This window comes from Heterocephalus glaber, unplaced genomic scaffold (genome assembly GCF_053883595.1).
Source record: "Heterocephalus glaber isolate CG9 unplaced genomic scaffold, H.glaber_assembly_v1.0 deba00001606, whole genome shotgun sequence".
NCBI classification, from domain to species: Eukaryota; Metazoa; Chordata; class Mammalia; order Rodentia; family Bathyergidae; genus Heterocephalus; species Heterocephalus glaber.
Window position 1 is genome coordinate 34,801,495 of NW_028258377.1, and position 23,650 is coordinate 34,825,144.

The 23,650-nt window shown below is 44.0% G+C and overlaps 1 protein-coding gene across 2 annotated transcripts in view; it reads right to left on the minus strand.

Moving 5' to 3' along the window:
- Positions 1-23,650, minus strand: part of Gria1 (glutamate ionotropic receptor AMPA type subunit 1) — a 309,950-nt gene that overhangs the window by 145,569 nt on the left and 140,731 nt on the right. For both annotated transcript variants that reach the window (XM_004836538.4, XM_004836539.4), the window contains exons 3-5: positions 10,812-11,051; positions 8,158-8,342; positions 3,630-3,683 (exon numbers count right to left, since the gene is read on the minus strand). In XM_004836538.4, coding sequence (XP_004836595.1) covers positions 3,630-3,683; positions 8,158-8,342; positions 10,812-11,051 — 479 coding nt within the window. The remainder of the gene's footprint in view (positions 1-3,629; positions 3,684-8,157; positions 8,343-10,811; positions 11,052-23,650) is intronic.

Consider the following 23,650-nt stretch of genomic DNA (forward strand, 5'->3'; position numbering starts at 1 on the left):
CTGAGTTCAATCCGTGGCACCAAAAAACAAAACAAAACATATATATATATATGAGTACTATCGCTTCTCAGCCTTTTGGCTAAGATCAAGTATATATATATATATATATATATATATGAGTACATATAGACAGGAGGATTTATAGATACAGGATTTCACATGTGTCGAACACTTACAACTTTTCAAATCATAGTGGCATTTGACATCTTTTGTCCTTCCCTTATGATACTATAAATGGGTAAATCAGGCAATATTATGTCCGATTGAGAGACAAGGTAACGGAGATCTGGAGAGTGACCATCATCACCAAGCTAGCTAAGGGAAGCATCTGAGCATAATGCAGGGTTGTTTTTCTTTGTTTGTCTGGCTCTGTTATGATTTACGGATGACACATTCCCCGAAGACTCATGTCCAGAGCTCGATCCCCTGTGCAGCAGTGTTTAGAGGTGGGGCCTGGAGAGGTGACTGGATCGAGAGGGCGCTGACCTTGTTCGTCAGTGGAGTAACCCATTGATGGGTTCGAGCTTACTGGGCATATTTGGAGGTGGGGCCCCGTGGAAGGACACAGGTCGCTGAGGGCCTGCCTTTAACGGTATATCTTGTGACCATCCCCTTCCTCTCTGTCAGTGGCTCTTTCTCTCTCTCTGATTCCTGGCTGCTACAAGGCAAGCAGCTCTCCTTCCACCATGCATGCCTTTGTGCCATGATGCTTCTCCCTGGCTGCAGGCATAAGAGCAATGGAGTCAGCTGGCCATGGACCTAAGTCTGAAACTGTGAGTCAGAACAAAGCTTTCTGCTTCTAAGTAGTACATCATGTATTTTGTCCTAGGGATGAAATGCGGACTATTGCAGACTCTGTCCATCACCTCCTTCTGGCAGCCCTCCAGTGGTGGCCGTCTGAATCCCCAAACACCCTCCTGTGTGGCCCGCAAGAAAAATACTGCTGGTTACTTTGAAGCTCAGGCATTCCGACAGGGACAGACAGGCTTGAAAAATAAAAATGTAGCTTCTTCCTTCCCAGAGGCTTCCTTGGCTCTAACTATAATTACAACCTAATCACACGCACTCTGAAGGAAGGGGTCAGTTCCATGCAGCAGCAGGCTAATTATGTGGCTGAATTTCTAAAAATTATCATCTTATAAATTGTGTTATTCCTCTGAAGGGGGAAAAAGCACACACACCACATATCCGACTGTGTTTCAAACTGAATTAATTAGTAATTTGAAGCCTAATTATCAACTAATCTATTGGAACACGCAAGGCTTCTGTATTTGCATGGTATATGCAATTTGCATCCTATTAGATGACAGTTGTAAGGATCTGAGGACTCGTTAGGTCAGAAGAAGAAAAATGCAGATCAGAAGGACAGAGCAGCCCAAGGGACTGACTCGGGGATGCTGAGACTTAGTGGTCACTGTGTAACGGGTGGAGGCTGCAGTGTGATTACCAGGGGTCTTTCAGTGGCTATGAGGCCACTGATGTGTCATTTCCGTCTAAGGCCGAAGAGGTAACTGCATCCCTCTCTGCTTGTTCTGTGTCTCCCCAGGCGCAGGGGACTCACTGGTCTCCCTGAGACACATCCTGGGATAGTGGGAAAGGCAGTGGATGGTGCTGCTAACTCCGGTGCGAGGCGAGGCTCCCCTGCTTACTGGCTATGTGACTCTGGCTAAGTCACGTCCCCTTGCCACTTCTGTTTACCTACCAGCCAGTGGGAGTTGGATGATGTTGCCTTCCAAAGTGCCGGCTGGCACCAAGGACATCGGATTTAAGGGATGTCAAGGGCTTTCCTCACTCCTTACTCAAAAAAATTCATTTTTCCAAGTAATCTTTTGGAGGTCAGATCTTTGGCTAGACTCTGAAGAGGCAGCACTCATTTAAAATGCACATGTCTCTGAATAAGATAATGTATTTTAACCATTAACATCTGGGTCTAAATTAACCTGTCCCGATTAGCCCTGCTTATTTCCAGCCTTGACCCCGAAATACATAAACAGCCAAAGCAAGGAAGGTTTGGAGGGAGGAGAAGAGTAAGTCAAGAGCCAATCTAAGGCTAAAGACCGGAGCAAAAAGAAGGGCAGAATTTCAGTATCAGGCAGGATGTTTGGGTTCCATTTTTAGATCCACGTACTTGTACTTTGACTAATGATTTTTACTCCCAAATAAGTACCAAATGTCAGTCTTTTGTTCAATTACTAATCTCGCTCATAGAAATATCACCAAACAACATGGCTAAAACCCAATATGGTTATATGCTCAGTTCAATAAAGTTAAAACCAGAAATTTATTTTAAATAAAAAGCTAAGAGTCTCATCTTAATGGAAACATGGAAAATTAAAAAGACAGGCCAGAGTAATAAACATTGTAGAAAAAGCTACCATTCAGGGAAATTAACACATGGCAAAATTTGTTATGAATTAAAATTTGGTGAAAGCTGTAGCCACTTTGGAAAATAACTTGAGTTCCTCCAAATGTTGAACATAGAGTTTAGCACATGACTCAGGAATTCTACTCCTAGGTATAGTCTCAAGTGAATGCCTTATACACTCATGTCAGGCAGCATTATTTATTCTAGCCACAAAGTGAAAGCAACCCAATGTCTGCCAGCTGTTTGATGAGCAAGCAAAATGTGGCATAGCTGTATAATGGAATATTATTTGGCAACACAACAGGCAAATGCAGAGCTAGAATGTAGATCAATGGTTCCCTTAGGGCCATGGGAGCTTGATGGGTAATAGGCAATGACTTCAGAAAATTTTAAAATAAGATTGGGTGATGGTTTCATAACTCTGAGAATATACTAAAAACCACTGAGTTGTATACTCCAAGTGGGCGAGTTGTATGGTATGCGAAGTACATCTTAATAAAGCCTCACAAAGGGGAATAAGTATAACATAAAATTACATTTGACTTTAGAAAAAAGAGCTAGAAGAATCAAATTTCATTATAAAAAATAGATGTGCAAACCATGACAAAGCAAAAATAGACTTGACAGGAATCACAACAGGAAGTTCATAACGGCACACTGCGGGTGCTAGGTAAAACAATACATATTAAAGACGATTTGATGAACCGGCTCTTCTCTGTGATGTGGAAAATAATTGCACTTCATAAAAAGAACTGCCATACATTAAAATGAAAACAATTTTTTAAAAGACAGGCTTGTCCGTGCCATATAGAAAAAGGAAACAAAATGAAATTGACATAACATTGCTCATGCTGATAGAGTGTTCCTGGCTAAAGATTTCCCATTATTAGTACAATTGTGATTTAAATGTTTATGTTTCTGAGTTTGAAATAGAAGGCCAGAAACAGCGATCGTGATATCTTTCATCCAAACAAAGATGTGAGTTTGTCTTTCTTGTCCTGGGGTGCAGCTGAATAAAGAGGGAACTGTGAAGGCTGATAAAGCCCTGGCCCCCAACGTGCTGCCTCCTAGCACGACTCATGAACAGTGGATTGTGGCTTGAAAGTGGGATATGGAAGGGGAAACATGAACATTACTACCAAGACTTAGTATTGCAGCTCTGAATTTCCCTCGGCACCCATATTGGGCTCACTACTCAAGGCCCCGGAATAGAGTTAGGAACCCGAGTGTGGAAGGGGCTGATCGCGTGTAATGCTCTACTCACCAGGTTGGCAAGCATGTAGTGGTAGCCAATGCCATTCTTCTCCAGCTTTATAATCTACAAAACACAGTGGGAGGGGACTCATCAGTGATGCTAACCATGAAAGCTACCACCACAACAGCAACAATAAGTTCATAAATTAACTGATGCTGAGGTTTGTAATGTGCTCTTCCCTATCCCAAGTATATAAATTACATATTCCTACCATCCGTGGGCAGTGCCATTGTTAGTATCTGTATTCTATAGAAGCAGAATGGTCACAGTGAGGTTAATTAAGCTCCTTAAAGTTGCCTGGGAATTAAGCAGCAAGTGCCTGATCTGAAAGCACTTTTGTCTGATTTCACGGGTAGAGTGATATTGTTGTAACCCGGAGAATCCACCTGAATGCTCACTGAACTCCTTTCATAAGCCTCCCATGCACGTGGAGACTCTTCCTGAGGTGAGGCAGGAATCTTCTGTGGCATGGAAGCCCTGCCAATGTCATCCCAGTGTTTGCTGCTAGGATGGTCACATGGGTAAGTAGAGGATGATGTATGTCATCCATAGTCTTAACTTTGAACTCCATGCATGAGCCATATACGGATGTTATTTTTTCCCCTTGAATTTTGTGCTTATCTCCCAAAGCCAGTTTGGTACTCCAACATTAATAGATCATTCAGCTTGGAATGGGAAGGGGATGTTAGGGTCATCTGGTCCAACCTCGCATTGGACAGTTGGGAAGCTGAAGTGCAAAGAGGGGAATGATTTGCTCAGATTTCACAATACTCTGGTAGCAGTGTCTGGACACTAGTCAGTATAGGCCTGACTAGTGAAACTTCATATGATGCCTGGTTATTGTTAATCATTAAGTGCCAAGATCCCCAAATACCCTTCCATTTTGCATGGAGACTGTCCCTAATCATTGCACGAAGGAAAAATGTTTGTGCAAAGAACTACTCAGAGGTTTGCTTGGGCAACCAGACAAACCACCCAGCAAAAAATAGTTAAGATTGCAAACCTTGTTTCCATAGCTGTAGCTAGCCTGGAGATTAACTTGATCTATTTCTTTCTCTGGCTTTTTTTAAACATCAAATTGGGGTTAGTATACTCTGCTTGGTACCTCTCCCCCTGCACTGTTACATGGAGACATAAAACATAGGAGAAGAACTCAGGCTTCTTTCCTAACTGAATACATTTTTAAGGTTATTAAAATCCACATTCAGACATCTACTTAATTGGATGTATGGGCATAGCAGCTTGCATATTTTTTTATGTGGGGAATAATTAAATGCAAGCACACACAATGAATGCTCTGAACCAGTGGCTAGACTGTGAACTTCCAGGCCATGGAGCTCAAATACTATTGGGATGATAGTTTTATTTATAATTCTTCATTACTTTTTCATCTTCTTGTCAAATGGTTTGCTGCCCTTTCAACAATGAGATACCTTTATCAAAAACTTATTTAGCTTCTAACAAACACAAAATAGCAATAAACAATTTTTCAAAACCCACCACATTAAGGCAACAGAGAAATGTATTTCCTGAAAGATGAAAGTACAGGTTGAAACATGGAAAAAGTCATTGAACTGAAGTCTTTTTACTGATAAATAATAGGAATTTTGTGTCATTCAACCTAATACTGACCTTCACTTCCATTTACCCACCTATCTATCCATCGGCCTATGTTCCCTCCTTTGTCAGCTTTGTTTTGCAAATATTTACCAGATACTTACTGTGTTTGCAGCACTCTGCTGTCCACACAGTGCTACCCTCCTGGAGGTTACACTTTAACAGGAGGAGGTCCATAATAAACAAGGAAGTAGATACATGCACACAGCTTGCAAGCCAAGAAAAGTGTTATAAGTGGAACATGAAGTTTCACACGGGGGCAATCATGTCATGGACCTCAGTAAGTCAAAGTTCACTTCCTTTGGATTGCGTTCATTCACAATCTTTGCGCCTGAATGGCCTCCCCTATTCACCCTGATTGTCTTTATTCTTTATAGCCCATAGCCGAGGTCTACGCTCACCTTCTCTATAAAAGCTTCTGTGATTTATTAATCTGTTTAACAAATATTTATTGAACTTAGATTATGTGCCAAGCACTGTGTTATGTGCTGGGGACACAAGGGAAGCAAGGTCCCCATGACCTCAATGAGCCACGTAGCAATTTTAGGAGGGAACCAGATGGTAAATATATAAATAGAGAAATGAACAAGCTTTCAGCAGGCGAGAAGCACCACAAACACAGTAAAACAGGGCAATATGATGGATAGCCCCAAGACTGTACTCACCTTAATTCATTCTGTACTTAATGACTGTATTATACAACATGGTATCTTATATATTGACAGAGCATTATATTTTAATAACCATATTCCTTGTTCATCAGCCTTTGCCGACTTCCCACTGTCTACAAAATAATCCCAAGCTCTTTAGAATAGTTCCCAAGGATATTCACGATTGTGTGTTCACCTGTCTGTCCCATCTCTACTGGACACCTAGCATCCTCCACTTGGCCCACTGAGCCAGCTTGTGAACCCCAGTCCTTGACCTCTGGCCCCCCCAGCTTACAAGCCATCCCTGTAGCTTGCAGGCCCTTATCTAGCCTGAAGATACTGGTAGAAGTTCAGACCCATCTCACATTTGAGATATTTTTTCTTAGTCTTCATTGAGCCTTTATTCTTTCAATTCACTTAGACAATATCTATTGAATACTTGCTTGGTCCCATCCACTGTTCAAAGCACTGTTGACCTACCAGGTAAGAAATAAAACTAAAATCACTGTTCTCATAGAGCTTGTAATCTAGTTGGGTGCTGGAGACAGAAACATGCAAGTAAATTGCAGAGGAGGTAGCTATAGACACAGTAGCAGAAAAGTTGTGTTTTTAAGAGTTAGAGCCCTATGGCCAAGGCCAGGTTGATATGACTTCCTGCTTTTCTTATATATTACCAGTGAGAACTCAGGTAATGTAATCCTTCTTTTCTTTATATTCAAAATAGAGAAATCCATAAAAGCTGTTTTATAGAGTTGATGTGAGGATCAATGGGATTAGCCTTGGAATAACAGCTAGTGTAGTGTAAAGGCTGAAAAACAGTAGCACGGAACAACCCAGAACAAGTCACGACTCTATTAGAAACACCTCAATGTCATTTGTCTCATTCTTCATCTGCTATCTCATCTTATCTGTTTACCAGTTTTGTAGAGCAGGGGCCTTCATGCTGTGTCTGCAGGTGAATTCATTTATCTCCTCAGAGTGAAGCGATTCTGGAAGCCAGTGCTAGCAGGCTCCATGAATAGCAAAAATAGGCAGATGTTTACATGCATCATGAACTTTGGGCAGGTTCTCCTGCGAGTACTTTACATGTACTGATTCTCTTAGTCCTCATACGAGCTTCCTAAAGCTGCTATCATTGTTATCATTCCCATTTCACAGGGCAGGAACCTGAGATGTAGAAAGACCAACAACCTAGCCAGTGTCACAAAGCTTTTAAGTACTAGCCTGGGATTTGAACCCCAGCCAGTCCGGTTCCAGGGTCTCTGATCTTAACCACTGTCCCACCCACCTCCCTTAAACACTGGAGTTCAAGGGCCCGATTTCAGCCCAAGGGCTTCTATCTCAACAGAAGTAATTTTTGCCGACTTCCTTTTTCAAGAGCAAAAGCCAAATGCATACTTTATACAGCAGAACACACAGAGTTAATGCCTTAAAGCATCCAGTGACTTTCAGAATCTCAGCCTGTTGTGTGGCTGAGGCTTCTGAGTGATTGCTGAGCTGGTGTACAGGTCCCCTATGGGGGCCCCAGGAGCCTTGAGGGCCATTAACAAGCTTTGTCATGTTGTCAAGTGCCTAAAACACTATCTTTTATTATATGGCACTGTTACAAAATGATTGCGAATCTTCTTCCTTGCTAATTTATCTGAACAGCAGTGTAGTTTTAAAAGGCTAGGGATCTACACAAAGGCCCACTGATCCACACCAGCTATGTGCTTTGGGTCTGAGATGGGAGGATGTACAGTTTAGAGATTGCTGCTTAAAAACTGTTGAGGGTACAGTGCCTGTTCATGCATGTGCAATACACTCCTCAGAGGCAAGAATACATTCAAGAAAACAGTAGAAAGGTAGGTGGCTGCTGCTTCCTTGGGCTCTTAAAACAGGTCAGAGGGCCAAAGGGATGAGATGCCAAATGCTAGGTCAGTGAGCAACAGGGCCTGGGGCTGCACGCAGGAATCGGGATCTGGAGCTGATATTCCCGACACGAGAGCACTTCACGAGCTCTAAAATGCAATGTAATTTTTTTTTAATCAGTAAAGAGAAACCCTGGAGGAGAGGTCTTGGTCAACTGATCTGAGAACTGTTTGGAGCCCCCTATCAAGACTCCTGTTGGTTATGTTTCTTCATCAAATTGCAGAGTTAAATTTCATGACTGACAGGATGTGAGATGGAAGGCATCCAGCTTCATCTCTGGATCCTCTTATAACTTCCATAGCAAAAATGTACCCAGCCTGTCCCAGCACCCACCCTGAGCCCTTTCTGGCCTTTGCTACCTGGCCCAAGATGGCGTTGAGGCGTTCTGATTCACAGTCCACCACCACCAGCCGCTCCTTCTTCTTCTCCAGGTCCTGAAAGAGCATCCGGTATCCTTCCTCTGTGGTTGTCAAAATGTTGACTGCTGTCACTTGCCAGTTCTTTTCTGCAGCTGTGTCCAGGACTTTCTGCAGGACGGACAAACCTGGTGGCCGGATGAGCAGGGCAGACAGACGGCAGACCATTAGCACCCATGGGTGCTGCCCCATTGCACTAGCACCCACCTCCTTCTCTCCCAGCCTTGTTTCTCCACCCACCTTGGCTCCCGCTTTCTCTCACTGCAAGTCTGAACTTCCTCGGTGCAGGCACTGGGCCTTCATCATGTTTCTGTTCTCGGGGCATGGTGGGCAGTAGAATTAGTGGTCACAACCTAATCTGAAGGTCAAATTTACCATATTGGCTAAATTACTTTGCCTGGGTACATTTATCTCTCCAAACTTTAATTTCTTCAACGGTGAAGTGGTGGCGTAAATAATTTCCACCTCACCATGTCAGGATGAGGATTAAATGTGATCATCTGATACATGGCGGGGTCTGACCCTTCTAAGGATTTTAGCCTTGTACTCAGTACTGCTTTGTTTTACCTATGAGACTTAGATGGTGCATTAGTTTCCCATGGCTGCCATTGCAAATTACCACCATCTTAGTCGTTTAACATGACAAAATTTATTACTGTATACTTTTGGAGGTCAGACATTTGAGCTAGGTCCTCCTGGATTAAAATCCAGGTGTTGGCAGGGGTATGTTGCTTTCTGGAGATTCTCGGGGAGAATCAATTTTGTTGCCTTTCCGGCTTGTAGAAGCTGCCTGCATCCTCGACTTATGTGTCCTCCATCCTCGCAGCCAAAAATACTTGTCAAGTCTTCTCATCACTCTGACCTTGATGCTCTTGCCCCTTACTTTCACAGTTAAGGACCTCTGTGATTAGACTGTGTCCACCCGAGTAATCCAGGACACTTCTTGTTTAAAAGTCAGCTAATTAACAACATTAATTTGACCTGTAGTCTTAATTCCCCTTTGACACATAACATAAACAGATTTCAGGTTCCAGGGATTAGGAAATGGATATGTTAGGGAAGGGTGTCGTTCTACCTGCCACAGATGCCTAACTGGCTTTTGCATTATTAATTTTTACGTTTATCACTTTCAATACCCAGTAACACTGCCAATCCCATCTATAGTGACCATGGTGTCTGGTCTCAAGAATCCTCTGTAGACTAATCCTGTTATGCCTCCTTATTTGTTTCATTTTCAGTGCAAGTTGTTTGATAGGTTGGAACCTCACATTTAATAAAACTTTGCTATATACCTGACACTATTCTGTGGCTTTCCTCTCTTTAATTTGGTTGTAGATACTATTGTCATTCTTATTTTACAGATGTAGAAATTGAAGCTCAGAGAGATGCAGTCACTAGTTCGAAGCCACACAGCTAGCAAATGATAGAGCTCAGAGCTTGGGGTTCTGAGGTATCTCATGCCCTTTAGAGAGAGTGGGTTCTTCTATCGACCCCTATGGGCAAAGTTACATTTTTCTGACTTTGCTGTTTCCAGCCTGAAGCTTTATTATGCCACAAGGCTGAAAGAGAACATCTCCAGGTGACACTCTCTTCCTAGCATGATGGCTGCTTTCTAAGAAGGAAAATCATCAAAATAGGGAGAGGGTAGGGAAAATCAAAGGAAGAGGCACTTATGGTGTCTCTGATGGCTCCTTCCCATCTAAAACTAGCATACAAGGGGAAGGTGGATAGTGCAAGCAAACACCGTAGGAGCCAGGACAAGAGAAAACTGAGTTCCCATCTAGAGGATCAGGCTGTAGGGAAAGTGGAATTTAACCAGCTGCTGAACAGGGGAAGGGTTTCTCTAGGTAGACTTGAGAAGGGAAACACATTGCACAAAATGAGGATAGCATTAGTAGAGATATAGAGATACGGAGCAGAAAAAAGTGTAGGAAACACTTGGAAAATGGGTTGTGAAATTTAAAGGAGGCAGAGTTACAAAGGCTGGAGAGGACTGATGGTGACCATTATGATGGTGATGGCAGTGATGACGGTCGTGATGATAGCAGCTGACATATATCAAGGATCTCGAGCATTTACTACGTATCAGGCACTGAACAAACCCTTTCTAGTCATTATCTCATTTAATCTTCACAAAACATTTTTACAGTAGAGACTGTTTTTATCATCATTATAGAGATGAAAACATCACGGCATCATGGATTTTATCCTCATTACGTAAGTGGGGAAACTAAGATATAAAGAGCTGCCCAAAGGCAGAGTTGAAGAGGAGAGAAGTTAGGATTCAGATCCAGGCTGTCTACATTGCTAACAACCAGGCCACCAGAAACGACCCACTTGATTGAGGCCCTGGGACTCAGGAGCCATGGGAGCTTGGTGAACTGTAGAGTGACATGATACACTAAGAAGATTACTCTCTCAAAGGGTCTGTTTCCACACTGTGAGTTTCAGATTAGCTACTAAGGAATCAGTCCACAGAAATAAAGCATTTTGGATCATTTCCCCCTGCTTTTCAAGGAGGCAATGAGGCATGATTCTTCTTCCTGCTGATGACTTTCTCTCCATCCTTTAACAGTTTCTGATAGTCCTTGGCTTACCCCGGTCAGCATCATAAATGTAGACAAATTTCTGCCACTTGTAATGGTCGATGATGCTGATGAGGGCATCCTGCAGTTCAGGGCGCAGCTGGAGGACAAACTGATTGGAAGTGTCTACAGGAAAGCTTGGCGTGATGAAGCATACATGGAGGGCTCCACAGAAGGAAGTCAGCATGTTGACGGTCCTTCGTTCATAAAACCCAAAGATGGCGTAGACTCCTTTGGAGAACTGGGAACAGACTAGAAGAGAAGAAGACAAGAGTTAATGAACAGAAGATGCTGTAAACAAACTGTTAGGTAGCTTGAAAACAAATTCACCCACCAAACTATCACCCAGCCCATCACCCATGTGCTATCTATTCTTTATCCATCTACTCATCCAACTCCCCAACTAATTTGTCCATCTGTCCATCCATCCATCCATCTGTCCACCCTACTCACACATTTGTCTGTCCCAATTCCCATCTCTCTAAATGTGAAGTTTATTAGGTGCCCGTTACCTGCCAGATGTCATTATCATAGTTATTTGTTACAGTAACCAGGTATACAAAACATTTTCATATATTATTTTACTTTGTCTCTGTAATGACCCTGTTAAGGTTATGGGTCATTTTTTAAAGGAGAAAACCAAGGATCAGAATGTTAATAGACACATTCAAATAGCACAGCTGGGTTAAATCTGAGTTAGAAAGATATCTTATGCAGCAATCTTTTCCTTCTATTGCCCATCACTTCAAGGCAAAATTTAAAAAATTTTGGTACTAGAGAAAGGTGTCTGATACCTGATTAAGAAGACAAGTGCTGATTTTCCCAGCTTGGCCCTGAGCTCTTGGTATACATTTCTCTGCTGATACTCATTTGTGTTCGCACATCCTGGTTGCTGATTTTCAGGCCCCCTTCAATGTACCAGCCATAGTTATAACTTAGCTGTGTGAACATCTCACCAGGATCATTTTGTGGGATCCCACTGCAGTTGCTGATTTTTGTTTTTTTGTTGATTACATTACTTTTTAGAACAATGTGCTAATAACCAAAGCAAAGGACGAAACCCTAGGCTAGTCAGTTCCTAAACTCCATTTGGCTACTGTACAGGATGGAGAGTTCACAGTGTTTGTCTCAGCAAGGGGACCAGCGCAAAGCCAGAAAATGATCCTTCCAATGTGAATAGTGAGGACAATCTGTCATCCTCACAGTAAGAGTATTTTAGGCTGCTTTGTAGGCCTTTCACATACATGAGGCTGTTTATTCCTTATCACATCCCTGGGATTTGGATATTATTAGGTATTATTTTTTAAGATAATAAAGTTAATGCTTTTAAGTCCTTGGTCTCTTTACCATATTGGCTGCTTTCCGGGGCCCACGTGGCTTTAGGGTCTCCATGATGATGTATCCCATGAGACACAAGTCTTACAGGTTGATCTTTTCAAAACAGAAGTCTTCTATGATAAAATAAGTTTGAGACATGGTACAAACCTAGTTCCAGTCTTAGAGTTACATACTACACTCTTACTGGATAAAAGACTGTGAGGAATTCTGGACAAATTGAATCTAGATTTTGCCAAATATGTTTGCTCCAGAACGCTTTTTGGTTAACACTTTTAGCATGGAACTGAAAGTCACTGGAGTCGTGCCCGCTAAAGAACACAATTGATCGATGACTAGTGTCCGCGTAGTCTGAGTCCCAGCTCTCTCTCAGTTATTCCCTGGAGATAACAGGAATCCCAACGGAACCTCCCAAGTAATTATCCAACTCCCATTGAAACTGGACGTTCCATTTACAGTAAACCTGGCAGTAACTATTGCCATCTGCTTCCATACTTCTAGCTACTGGTCACCGAATCCCTTCTAAGGTGCCTGGGCCACTGACTGAGTGCTCTGTGAAACTAGAACCCAATGGAATGTCTGCTTTATTCCGATCTCTACTCCCAGGGTCTGAATGTGGTATGCATGGCCCTCAACTTTGTGGCATTGGTTTTGAGCAATGGAAACCATTCTCTACTCAGAATCCAGAGGGATCTTACTGATGAAACATCAAAACCAAAACAGTGTTTCACTTCTTTAGATGAGGCCTCTTGTGGTTTTGAGATTTCCCATTATAGGTGCTCTTGGGAGGACTCTCCACACACCCGATCCTGAACAACCTGCCTCACTGACCTCTTCTGCCCTGCACATTCTTCTCCCTGATTCGTGTTCTACCCAAGCTGGCATTCACCGTGACGCTCAGGGGTCCGTGTGGGGCTGCCCGGGAGGTTGTGCACCGGCTGTTTCCTTCCCGCTCGCAGCGCCGTTCCTTGAGTTCCGTGCAGCGGTCTGCCTCCAGCCTCGCTTCCTCGGACAGGTCCTCTTTCCTCAGCCCCATCTGTCTCTGAGCCCTCACCTGTCCTAGCCCCCCCTCAGTCCTAGTCCAGTATCATCCAAAATAACTCTCCTGGTTTATTTGTATGTACCATCCACATCGATATAAAGTCCCTGAAAATAGGGATCGTGTTTGTACCCTAAAGCCAGCAGGGTGTCTGGAACATTGTAGATAATTAGTGAATATCTAATAAATAAATGAATGACAGATCTCAATGAGAGGGCCACATGATCCACAGCAGGGGATGAAGAGGAGCCAGACCCACAGGGGAGTGAGTGCACTGTGTCCCCTGGACCTCCTGCTGTTTTGTCCTGGGAGCTTTGCTCTAAGGCAGCTGTTTCTCTTCCACCACTCACACTGTTTCTCTCTCTCCTTGGTGAAGACACTCTTTCCACTCACAGCCCACAAGAGGCACTGTTTTAAAATGTCTATCATAATCACTAGGATCAAGATTTACATAAATATGAATTTCTTTACCCGGAAGCATGCGTTGTATATTATCCTCCTTATGTTAAATATAGATTTGTTAAAACACACAATCTGTCTTTCCGAGTAAGTTTATACGGGGAGGCCATAAACCCTGTCAGAGTGTTATAATATGCTCTCTAAGGTATTTTTGGGATCTCGTCTCTCCCCTTGCTGCAATGAAATATTATACCGTGGGGCGTAAATCTGATGCTCCACGTCTATTCCCTTGTGGCACCTTCCTGGTTTCACACTTTCAGCTGGTCCTCTGGGGTCCTCATAGCTGGTGTTTCTTGCTAGTACTTTTAAAGTGGAGAAAGAAAAGCTAGGATGAGGGTGGAAGGGATATAAGCAGACTGATATGATCAAATCTTTAGACACATAGCATGCCAGAATTTTTTCCTTCTCAAATCATCTCCCTAGTTTTCCTTCTGCAAGTCTGTCTTCCTTTCACATACGTGTTTCACCTTTGAGGCGTCTGTCCCACTGTTCCCTAAAAGAGCATGGCTTAGAGGTAGCCTGGCCCAGATTTCCTTGGGTGGACTTGCCTCCCAGAGTTACTGAACATCTGACCTTCATGCCGTCTCATTTCAGCTAAACCCAAGGGATGGGGGAGAGAGGGTGAGGGAGAAGGAGGGAGAGAGAGAGAGAATGGATTCCGTAGGACCAAGGCTTGTGGGGAAGGTAGTCAGCAAGCAGTTGTGTAGAGAAATATAATTAGTAGTTGTCAGGAATTTCTTTGAGTCTATCATAATAAATATTCAATCAAAAGAGATAACGTGGTTCTGCAGAAAAAGTACTAGACTAGATACTGGAGGACCTGGAGGATTCTCTTTTTGGTTTAATTATTACAGAGCATACTTGTGTGACCTTCAGCGAATCCCACAGTCTCATGGGAGTTTTGCCATCTGTAAAACAATGGTTTAAGCTCTGATGTTTGAGGCTACTTCAGGCTCCAACATCCTGCATTCTAGTCTAATTGACTGGAAAGTGTTTCCTGATTCTATAACACTTTATTATTTACTGGGCAAACTCTTAGCAACTTCCAGTGCATTTTTTTCAATGCCAGAAAATAGATAAAGGTCTGGGTTCTTGAATTCTGTCCTAACAAAAGGCCAGCACTACATCTAGATGCTTTTGGACTCTTGAGTTTTATTTAAGGTACAGTTTTTAACCTGCTGTGCAAATTAATTATCTAGTAGAGAAAAGTTGAGATGAGGAATCCGGGTGGAGGAGGCACTGTCAGGTAGGGCAAACAGGAGGGGAGAAATGGAGCATTCCGAAGTGGGATCATAACCGGTAATGCCCTGGCCTTGTCACAGACTAAGCCGTATAGGTTGATTCCGAGGAGGCTGGAGAATGTGTGAGATACAGTGGGTAGGAATGCAGCAGTGCATGTGGTCATTTCTGATAGTGATAATTAGGAGCTTCCATTTGAGAACCTACCGAATACCAGACACTTCTGAAGGGTGTTTCCCTGCATTAACTCCTTTCATTCCAAGAAGTAGGTTCCAGCTGGGGAAATGAGACCCGGGACCAGAGTAGTAAGGCAAGGTTGAGATCTGAACTCTGCCACTCTGGCTACAGAGATTGAGCTCTAAATGTGGGTGATATGTCACCTTCTCCATCCATAGTGATGGGGGAGAACTCTCTTGGCATAGGGCTCAGCTTCAGCTTCTTGGAAACCCTTTCCTTTGTAGCACACAGCCTTCTCTGATGCCAGTTAAACAGGCATTACTGCATTGGGGTCCATGGAGATACAAATATAAAATCCTTGGTGGTGTTGGACATCTTCCTCTCTCTTCTCTGAGAAAAGCATATGTACACACATTTCTTCTTTTCTTTGCCCATCCATGCATTGGCCCATTCATCCACCGCTCCACAGCTGGCATCTCTTCCTGGTGAGACACTGTGACAGGCACTGGGAATGCACTGGTGTTCCGGGCAAGCCCCTAGCCTCCAGTACCATCACCTGGATAGTTAGAGATAGTTGGACGACTAACCAGACACTAGTAATTGAGTCTAAGTGCTGCGGCAAGGATGAGTTCAGGGTTCAGGCTGGTCAAATTAACCCCCAGCCTTTGGGGACCTCAAAAGAGCCTTCCCAGATGAAGGGCCTGCTTCAAACCTGAAAGATAAGCAGGAATCACCCAGTAGAGGGTGAGGGTGTTTGGAGGAGTTACTCGTGCATACAGGGGTATTCCAGGAAAAAGGAATGGTGAAGGCAAGGACCTGGCAGAGGGAGAGAAAAGGCAGCGTGTTCAGGGAATCCTTCCAGAGTGTCAGATTCTGAGATCCTTGCCTCCACGGGGTTCGGTGGCAGAATGTGTCCAAAGATTAGCGAGAGCAAGAAATGAGGCCAGGCGTTCCCTCTTGGGAAGTAGCAAGCAGGAGCTGCCAGGGGCAGGAAAACTGATGCACGGTGCAGGCTGTCCAATGGTAGCCTCGGTTCCCTCAAACCTCTTTGCTAGGGCGCCATCCACTTATTATCAATAAATCTCCCCGCCCTGGGCACTGGCCTTGACAGCTCCCTCCCAGGGAGGGAACTCCTGGTATTAGCTACTTCTTTTTTACTGTCACTCCATCTAAGGCCTCTCCTACCGACATTTCTCCTTAGCTCCAGGCCTCAGGCCCCAGAAACGTGTCAGGTTCCTGGTAAATAGTGGATAATGAGGTGATGAACAGTTTCATTTTTGGGGACAGAAGGGGAGCACACATGGGTGGGAGTACTTTTAGATCCTCTCCTTGAACAATTCTATCTTTATTTGTGGGAGTCGAAGTCTTGATCATCTGTCCAATGTTTTGACATTAAATATACTCATTTTATCACTCAGAAGACAATAAGAGTATCCTTTTGTCCGCTTTTTATAATCCTAGCTCCACATGACATGCAAAGAATTATTGTAATAGATACAAATGGTCCCCATACCCCCTAAACCATGTCACATTTATTTAAGATCCTGAGACACGTCCAGGGCTTCTCTCTCACTTAGGAGATAAAGCCTTATCACTGATTTAATAAATTCAGCAAATATTTACTGGCTATCAGAAATTAATTTTGCCAGAAAATTGGGATACTACAATGACACATGACAGACATGACCTAGGCTTTCTCAGAGCTTCCATATCAGGTTAATAAGTTTTGCTTCAAAGAAATAAAGGGTGATTAGAGAGGGCTATGGGTCAGACTGTGGATCGCGTGAGCACAACTGAACTTAGAGCCAGTGTTTGCTGAGTGCTTACTACAGGCCAGGCCGGTGCTGAGCACCTTGGGTCTACTTCCACAGGGAAAGACCAGATTATCTAAAGGTGCTGAGGGCAGAGAGAGGGCAACCCTGGAGCAAGGGGTGTGGCACGGCCCTGGGGTGCCTGGAGACCAAAATGCCCAGGGCCTTGACAGGACTGGAGAAGTTCAGCCATTGTATGGTGGTGCATTTCCTTTGGTTTTGCATTCAACTCAGCTTCCTGTGAACTCCCCTCACCTAGGCCTTAGAGCTCAGCTGTGAAATAACTGTAACGGAGACGTAGAAGAGGAGCCGCCCTCCCCCACTTGGATTTGTGTGTTTATTATAAACCAGGGTATGAATTACTATGCAGTGCAAGCCGATGAGACTGAACACTGCGCATAAGGCTAAGAATGGAAGCAAGGCGGGGATTTAGGCTCACAGAGTGGGCTGACATACAAGACTGAGGGCCAGGGGTGTGGAAGGGCAACAGACTGATTCAGCTCTGTTTCTGCTGTTGCAAAAATCTTTAAGTGCCTGGCATGGTTTTGAAGAAGTCACTGCCAAGAAGCAATCCTGGCTCTGTGAACAAGCCCCTCCCCCTCTCTGAGCTGTATCTGCACCATCTGGGCAACAGAGTTTACATGAAGTCAGTCATTTCTTCCTGTCACCTCTCCTTCTCTTCCCTTCTGTTTCTCCCTCGCTGCCTTCCATCTGTACTAGAGCATCTATACTCACTAGGTGTGTATAGTTCTACAGATGAGGATTTTCCATCTCTTCTCTCCATCTTTTCATCTCTCCATCTATCTATTCATCCTGCCATCCAACAAATGTTTAGGGAAAGTGCATTAACTGTTTGACAGCAAGCTGGTGCCAGCACAGAATAAAAAAAGTCCCTACAATCATGGAGCTCAGGCTTTAGAAGAGGAGAGAGATGACCTGCAAATAAAAAAGATCATTTTTCAAGGGCTACAAAGAAAATAGAGCAAGATGGGAATGGGACTGGCAGAGCTACTTTAGTGAGGGGAGTTGAGGAGCTCTGCTCTGTAGCACTAATTTAAGCCTCAAGAAATAAGCCCCAAGGAGCTGGCCAGGTAAAGGATTCGAGAAGGAGTTTCAGGCAGAAGGAACCAAAGCTCTGAACAGGACTCAGGACCTGACTGATTTGTGTCAGAAACAAAAGTAAAAGGCCCTGTGCACTTGATACGGAGAGAAAGGAGAAAAGCAGTAGACACGAAGATAAAAAGGAGGAAGTCATAATTCTGAGTAAGAGTAATGCTCTAAGGTGGTGGGGGTGAACCTATGGCACGTGAGGTGCAGCAGGCATGTAGAGCCCTCTCTGTCGGCACATGAGCCAAGTCACGCCAGCAGCGAAACCTCAGATAACAGTTGTTTTTTCTAAACTAAAACCTGAGTATTCAGGTTTCATTGCAGTGTCGGCAGTTTGTGATAAATAAGTGGGCTTGGGGTGCAGTTTGGGCACTCGGTCTCTGAAAGGTTCGCCATCACTGGGCTGAGGTGTATGGCACTCCACGTGCCGTGTGGGTGCTGGCAGAGCTCTAGCATGTCACTTGCTATGAGGTTGGTATTAGCTGATCTCCCAAGACTTCCAGTGCTCATGTCCTACAGGTGATTAGCGGATAAGAGATACAGTAGGGTCACAGCCTGCTGTGACTTGATGGGATGACTTGGAAAGTGCTAAAGGGAACAACTTGTGATAAATGCAATGGGACTGTGGACACGAGTGCTCAGTGAGTTCCTTGGGTTCAAACATAGATTCTCTTGGTCCTTGGATGCTTCAGCCTGAAGGTTCCTGCTCCTGTTTGGAAAGCCTGCCTACCTCTGCCTTCTCTCTCTCTAGATCCTTTCCACTCCCTGCAGGTTCAGCTCAAATGCCTCCTCTGTCTTGAGGACCCTCATCCTAGCTGTAAACTATGGGTCTCCATTTTTCTTTTACATGTCAATGAAAGTGTGTGTCTGTTAATTTTTATCTAACAAATATGCTTCATATTAGTTTAGTTTGGTTCTTTGGCTGCAAGAACAATTATCAATGGAAGCTGGCTGAAGACAAAAGAAGTTTTTGTCAGGCTTTGAGGGAGTCTCGGGTGAAAACAATGGGGCTGAGTGAAGATAGAAAATGCAGCAGCGTTGGGAAACCAGATGCCAGGATTGCACTGACTGTCCCTTCATGATGGCACCGTTGCTGCAGACACTTGCAGTAGCCTTGCTCACCCACGGTCCGAGCAAGTGGAATAACTAGCTATCTTAGTAAGATGGCAGCCAAAGAAAAGTGAAGGTGCTATGAACAGAGACAGGATGCATGCTGGGCCTCTCAAACCACCAAATCTCTAATTGCTAGCACAGTCCAAGGCCACGTTAGAAGCGCCATAAATGTTATGTATTTCTAAGCCCTGAGCGTTAAATAAGCAAATACAACTAATTCTGGCCTTGTTGCCTTTTATGGGCTAGACATTGTGAAATATAGTAGTGAATAAGACAGATGATGCCCTTGCCCTCATAAAGGTTATATTTTCTTTACAAATCCTGTATGGCAGGGGTCCCCAAGCTCCAGGCCATGGACCAGTACCAGTACATGGCCTGATGGAAATCTGACCGCAGAGCAGGAGCTGAGTGGCTGGCGAGCAAGCACAGCTTCACGTGTATTTGCGGCTGCTCCTTCTCATTCCCGTAACTTCTTGAGCTCCCTGCCCGTCACATCAGCAGTGGCATCAGAGTCTTCTAGGAGAGCAAACCCAACTGTTATCTGCACATGTGAAAGATCTGGGTTGCCAAATTCTTATGAGAATCTAATGCCTGATGATCTGAGATGGAGCTGAGGTGCAGACCCTAGTGCTGGGAAGTATAATTGTTATGCAATGCAAACATATACTGGTAAAGCAAAGAAACAAAAAAATTCTCTCCTTCCTCATCTCCAGGAAAATTGTCTTCCACAAAACTGGTCCCTTGTGCCAAAAAGCCTGGCAACCACTGCTGTAGGGTTTTGCACAACCACTATGTAATATCTTTGGAGTTGAATGAAGGCATAAATGTAAATCATTCACCTGGATGATCCATTGAGACTCTTCTTGGTCCCACCTTTCTTCCTTAACATTTCTTGCATTGCATGGACTCATTAGTTTTATATTATCAAACAACTTGGTGTGTCTGTATCTTTTCACCTGCAACTGAAGTATGAGCTTAGAGGCTTCTTTGAAGGTAGAAGCCCTCAAGTCTATCATTTTTCCTGGTGCCTACAATATACAGAATCTTCTACGGAGTTGGTTAAGGAATAAACAAAATAATTGGTGATGTTACTTGTTTTGCATTCTTCTATACCTTTTTTTGGCAGAAAACATTTTAATTATTAACAAAGTCTCCCACACTCGGTATGATTTTGAACAATGTCTTATTCCACAGTATCTATTATACTTTTTGGTCCCTATGATGCTTTCAGTTTCTCACACCAGAGAGACAATGCAATATTTACACATGTGTGTTTGATTAATTATGTGTGGTTTCATGGTGCATCCATTTAAGTAGAAATGTCTCAAGTTTATCCTTATTTGGCTGAAGAGTACTCAGTTATACAAGAAAAACCCCATATCTTTGTTTTTCATTCATCAGTTCATGGGCATGTGGGTTGTTTCCAAGATTTAGCTATTACAAACTCTCAACATGCATTCTTCTAAATGAGGTTGATCGCCTAGCATCCACAGCCTGGGAGACATACCAAGCCCTGTGCACCATGCACTGAACTCAAGTGGTCACTCACATGCAGGCCAGTGGGGCATGCGAGCTGTGTACTCAGTCTGACATTAGCCTAGCCAGCCTACATGTGTCCACCTCCTGCCTTCAGACTCCTCAGCCACGCTCCCTAGGCAAGGAGGTTCACACCCCATTACACAACTCAACCCTGAGCACATCCGTGGGGTTCGAAAGCAGCACACAGCAAACTTCTTAGCATCTCTGTGTACTCGTACATCAGTACGTGAAGAGGATCTTTCAGAGATATTCCACACAGTGACACAGCAATGCATGCTCTCCCTCTTGGCCTTAACTTATCACTTACCTCAAGAGCACAAACTAAGAGGATCACACATCGTCGGTACCATATGTAACAGGAATCCTGAGGAACTATGGCCTAAAACAGTGATGGCGAACCTTTTAGAGCTTTCAATGATACAAACAGCCCTCTGTGGCACACGTGCCTTAGGCTCACCATCAGTGGCTTAGAAACAAGCCTCTGATTAGTCAACTATCTGACCAACTTCACTTTTGAACTTATTTAAATCACACGTATTTGAAATACGCAAGCCCTGGTGTCAAGGGCATCAAGGACCCCAAGGAAGGCCCCCCACCTCCTGCAGTGCTGGGCCTGGGGACTTCCAGCTCACTCTCCATTCTAGGCTGCTGTCACCACTCCCACAAACGCCACTCTTCTTCTGCTTCTTCATGATTCCCCTTATGTCACCTCTCGAGGGTTTACTATGTGGGGAGTCCTACGCTAGGCACTGCATGTGCATTTCATCATTTATTCCTTACAACAACACTTTCATTTCTTTTTCCTATTTCATGCATGATGAAGCTGGAGTTCAGGGAGATCCATTACTCTTCCCTGAGTCCTTCCTGTGTTAAGAGAAAGAGCTGGGATATGAATGCAGATCTGCCCCACTTCAGGGCCTGTGCTGTGAGCTGTGCTGCCCTGGCCCAGAAAGTCCCAGACCAAAGCTTTCATTCCTGCATAATAATACCAGCCAGCCTGAGCATGCACTGTGTGCCCAGGACTATGCTAAGAACTTTACAGAAATTACTCATTTAATGCTACACTAAGAGAATGGGGTAGGGCTACAGTTATTGCTCTCATTTCGTAGACAGAAAACCGAGGCTAATTAACCTGCCCCAAAGAACACAGTCAGTGAGTAGATGAAGAATCCAAACACAACATTCAGGTTTAGAGCCATCTCCCTGGTTAGCCCTGCCAGGTATGAGCAAAGATTTTCTACCAAGGACCAAATAGTAAATATTTTAGGCTTTGTGGGCCATGTGTGCAACTATTCAGTGTGGCACCAAAGCAGTCAATGACTAGATGTAAACAAATGAGACTGACTGTGTTTCAGTAAAACTTGGTTTACAAAAGCAAGCAATGGGTTGAATTTGGCTGTAGGACATAGTTTGCCAACTTCTACGCTCCTCTGCTACTAGACAGCAAGAAAGGTGAAATGCTAGCAATTTGGTAGAGGTAACAATAACTCGAAGTACAGGATGTGACTTTCAATTCTTTCATATATCTTTCCTCTTTGAATGTCCAGTAGGGTAAATAGGACAGGGACATTGACCTTGAGCCCTGGTACAGATGGGAAAGCAGCTGGGAGAAGTTGGGGACAGGTCTGAACTCAGGTCTGCTTTGTCACATCTTGGATGATTCTTGTTCTTAACATGTGGAAGGAAAGGAAATGGACTCCTAAGCCCCAAAGGCAATGGCTGAGGTCTCAATTTGATAGAAAGCACTCTGATGGCCTCTGTAAAGGAGCCGGTGACCTGGACACTCCCAGGGGGACTCCAACTGTGGTGCACAGGGATGATAATGTGGCAAGTTCGTGTGGTGGTCCTGGGTTCTGGGACTCCTCTCCTGAGCCCTGGGCAGCTTTGGATTAGTGAGGTTGTGATAAATGCCGCTCTGATGAAATGAAAGAGGAGACGTATCTCGAGAGGTAAGATGTTTTCCAAGGTTTATTTAAAAAGTTGGTATGTGGCAGGCCCAGACTTAGCCACATGGGGAGGTTCGGTCAGGTGCACTGGGTCAGGGGGCTCAGTCAGGAGCTGAGTTCTGGAGCTAGATTTGGAATAAGCTGAGGGCTTGTACTTGAGGTGGCAGTTAGGCAAGGACATGCTCCAACAGAGGGGATGTGGGAGATATTGGGCTCTTAGCTTTTCCCCCTTTGTCCAACCTCTGGCTCCTACCCTTTCCCCTAATTGCAAAGCATCTGTTTCTGGTTTTTAAGGAACCATCACTACCAGGAATAGCAGGTAAATTATGTATTAAATGAAACCAGACTCTCCCTTTGCCTATCATAATTCCTATTTGCTGAGTGTGGTGAAAGTAAAGAAGCTTTTATTTCTTTTTTATCTTATTTGTTTCTATTCTTTTCCACTGAAAATCATATTTGCACATGGGTTTTCCCAAGCCAAGCAGCAAGCACATAGTACAATGCACACCTACAAATCTGACCAGCACCTCTCAGTCCAGGCAAAAGCGTACTGAAATCCACAATGACAAGGCAAGGCTGCCCTAAACCAGCAAAACTCATCTTCCATTAGAATGGATCTGCTGAGGAAGGTGCAAGGATAAAAATGAAGGAAGAAAGAAAGTTATCAAGGATGAGAGGCCCTGGATCTTCGAAACCAGATGGCACCACCAGAACCCAAGTCCCACTCTATCTGTATCTCCCCTGGCCTGGGGCTGATTTCCAGAGCTGTGAACACTCATCCAATGAATCACCTTTTATTTCTGCTCTTTCAATCTGTGGTCTCAGCAAAGCATGCTGAGAGCACTGCATTGAAAACGAACCCACATGAGCTACCAAGGATTAAGTGGCTTGCTCTGATATTTACAGCCAGTAAATATCAAACTAGAAAACCCAGTTGCCTGACTTCTAGTCGGGATTTTTCCCAATCAGACAACACTTGCCTTTCTCAAATTAGGTGTTAAGTTTGGTCATGTTATTGACTGACTGAAGAAAAATGTGGATACAAGTTCTCCTTAAGATATCACAAATTGATGTCCTAGACTCTCT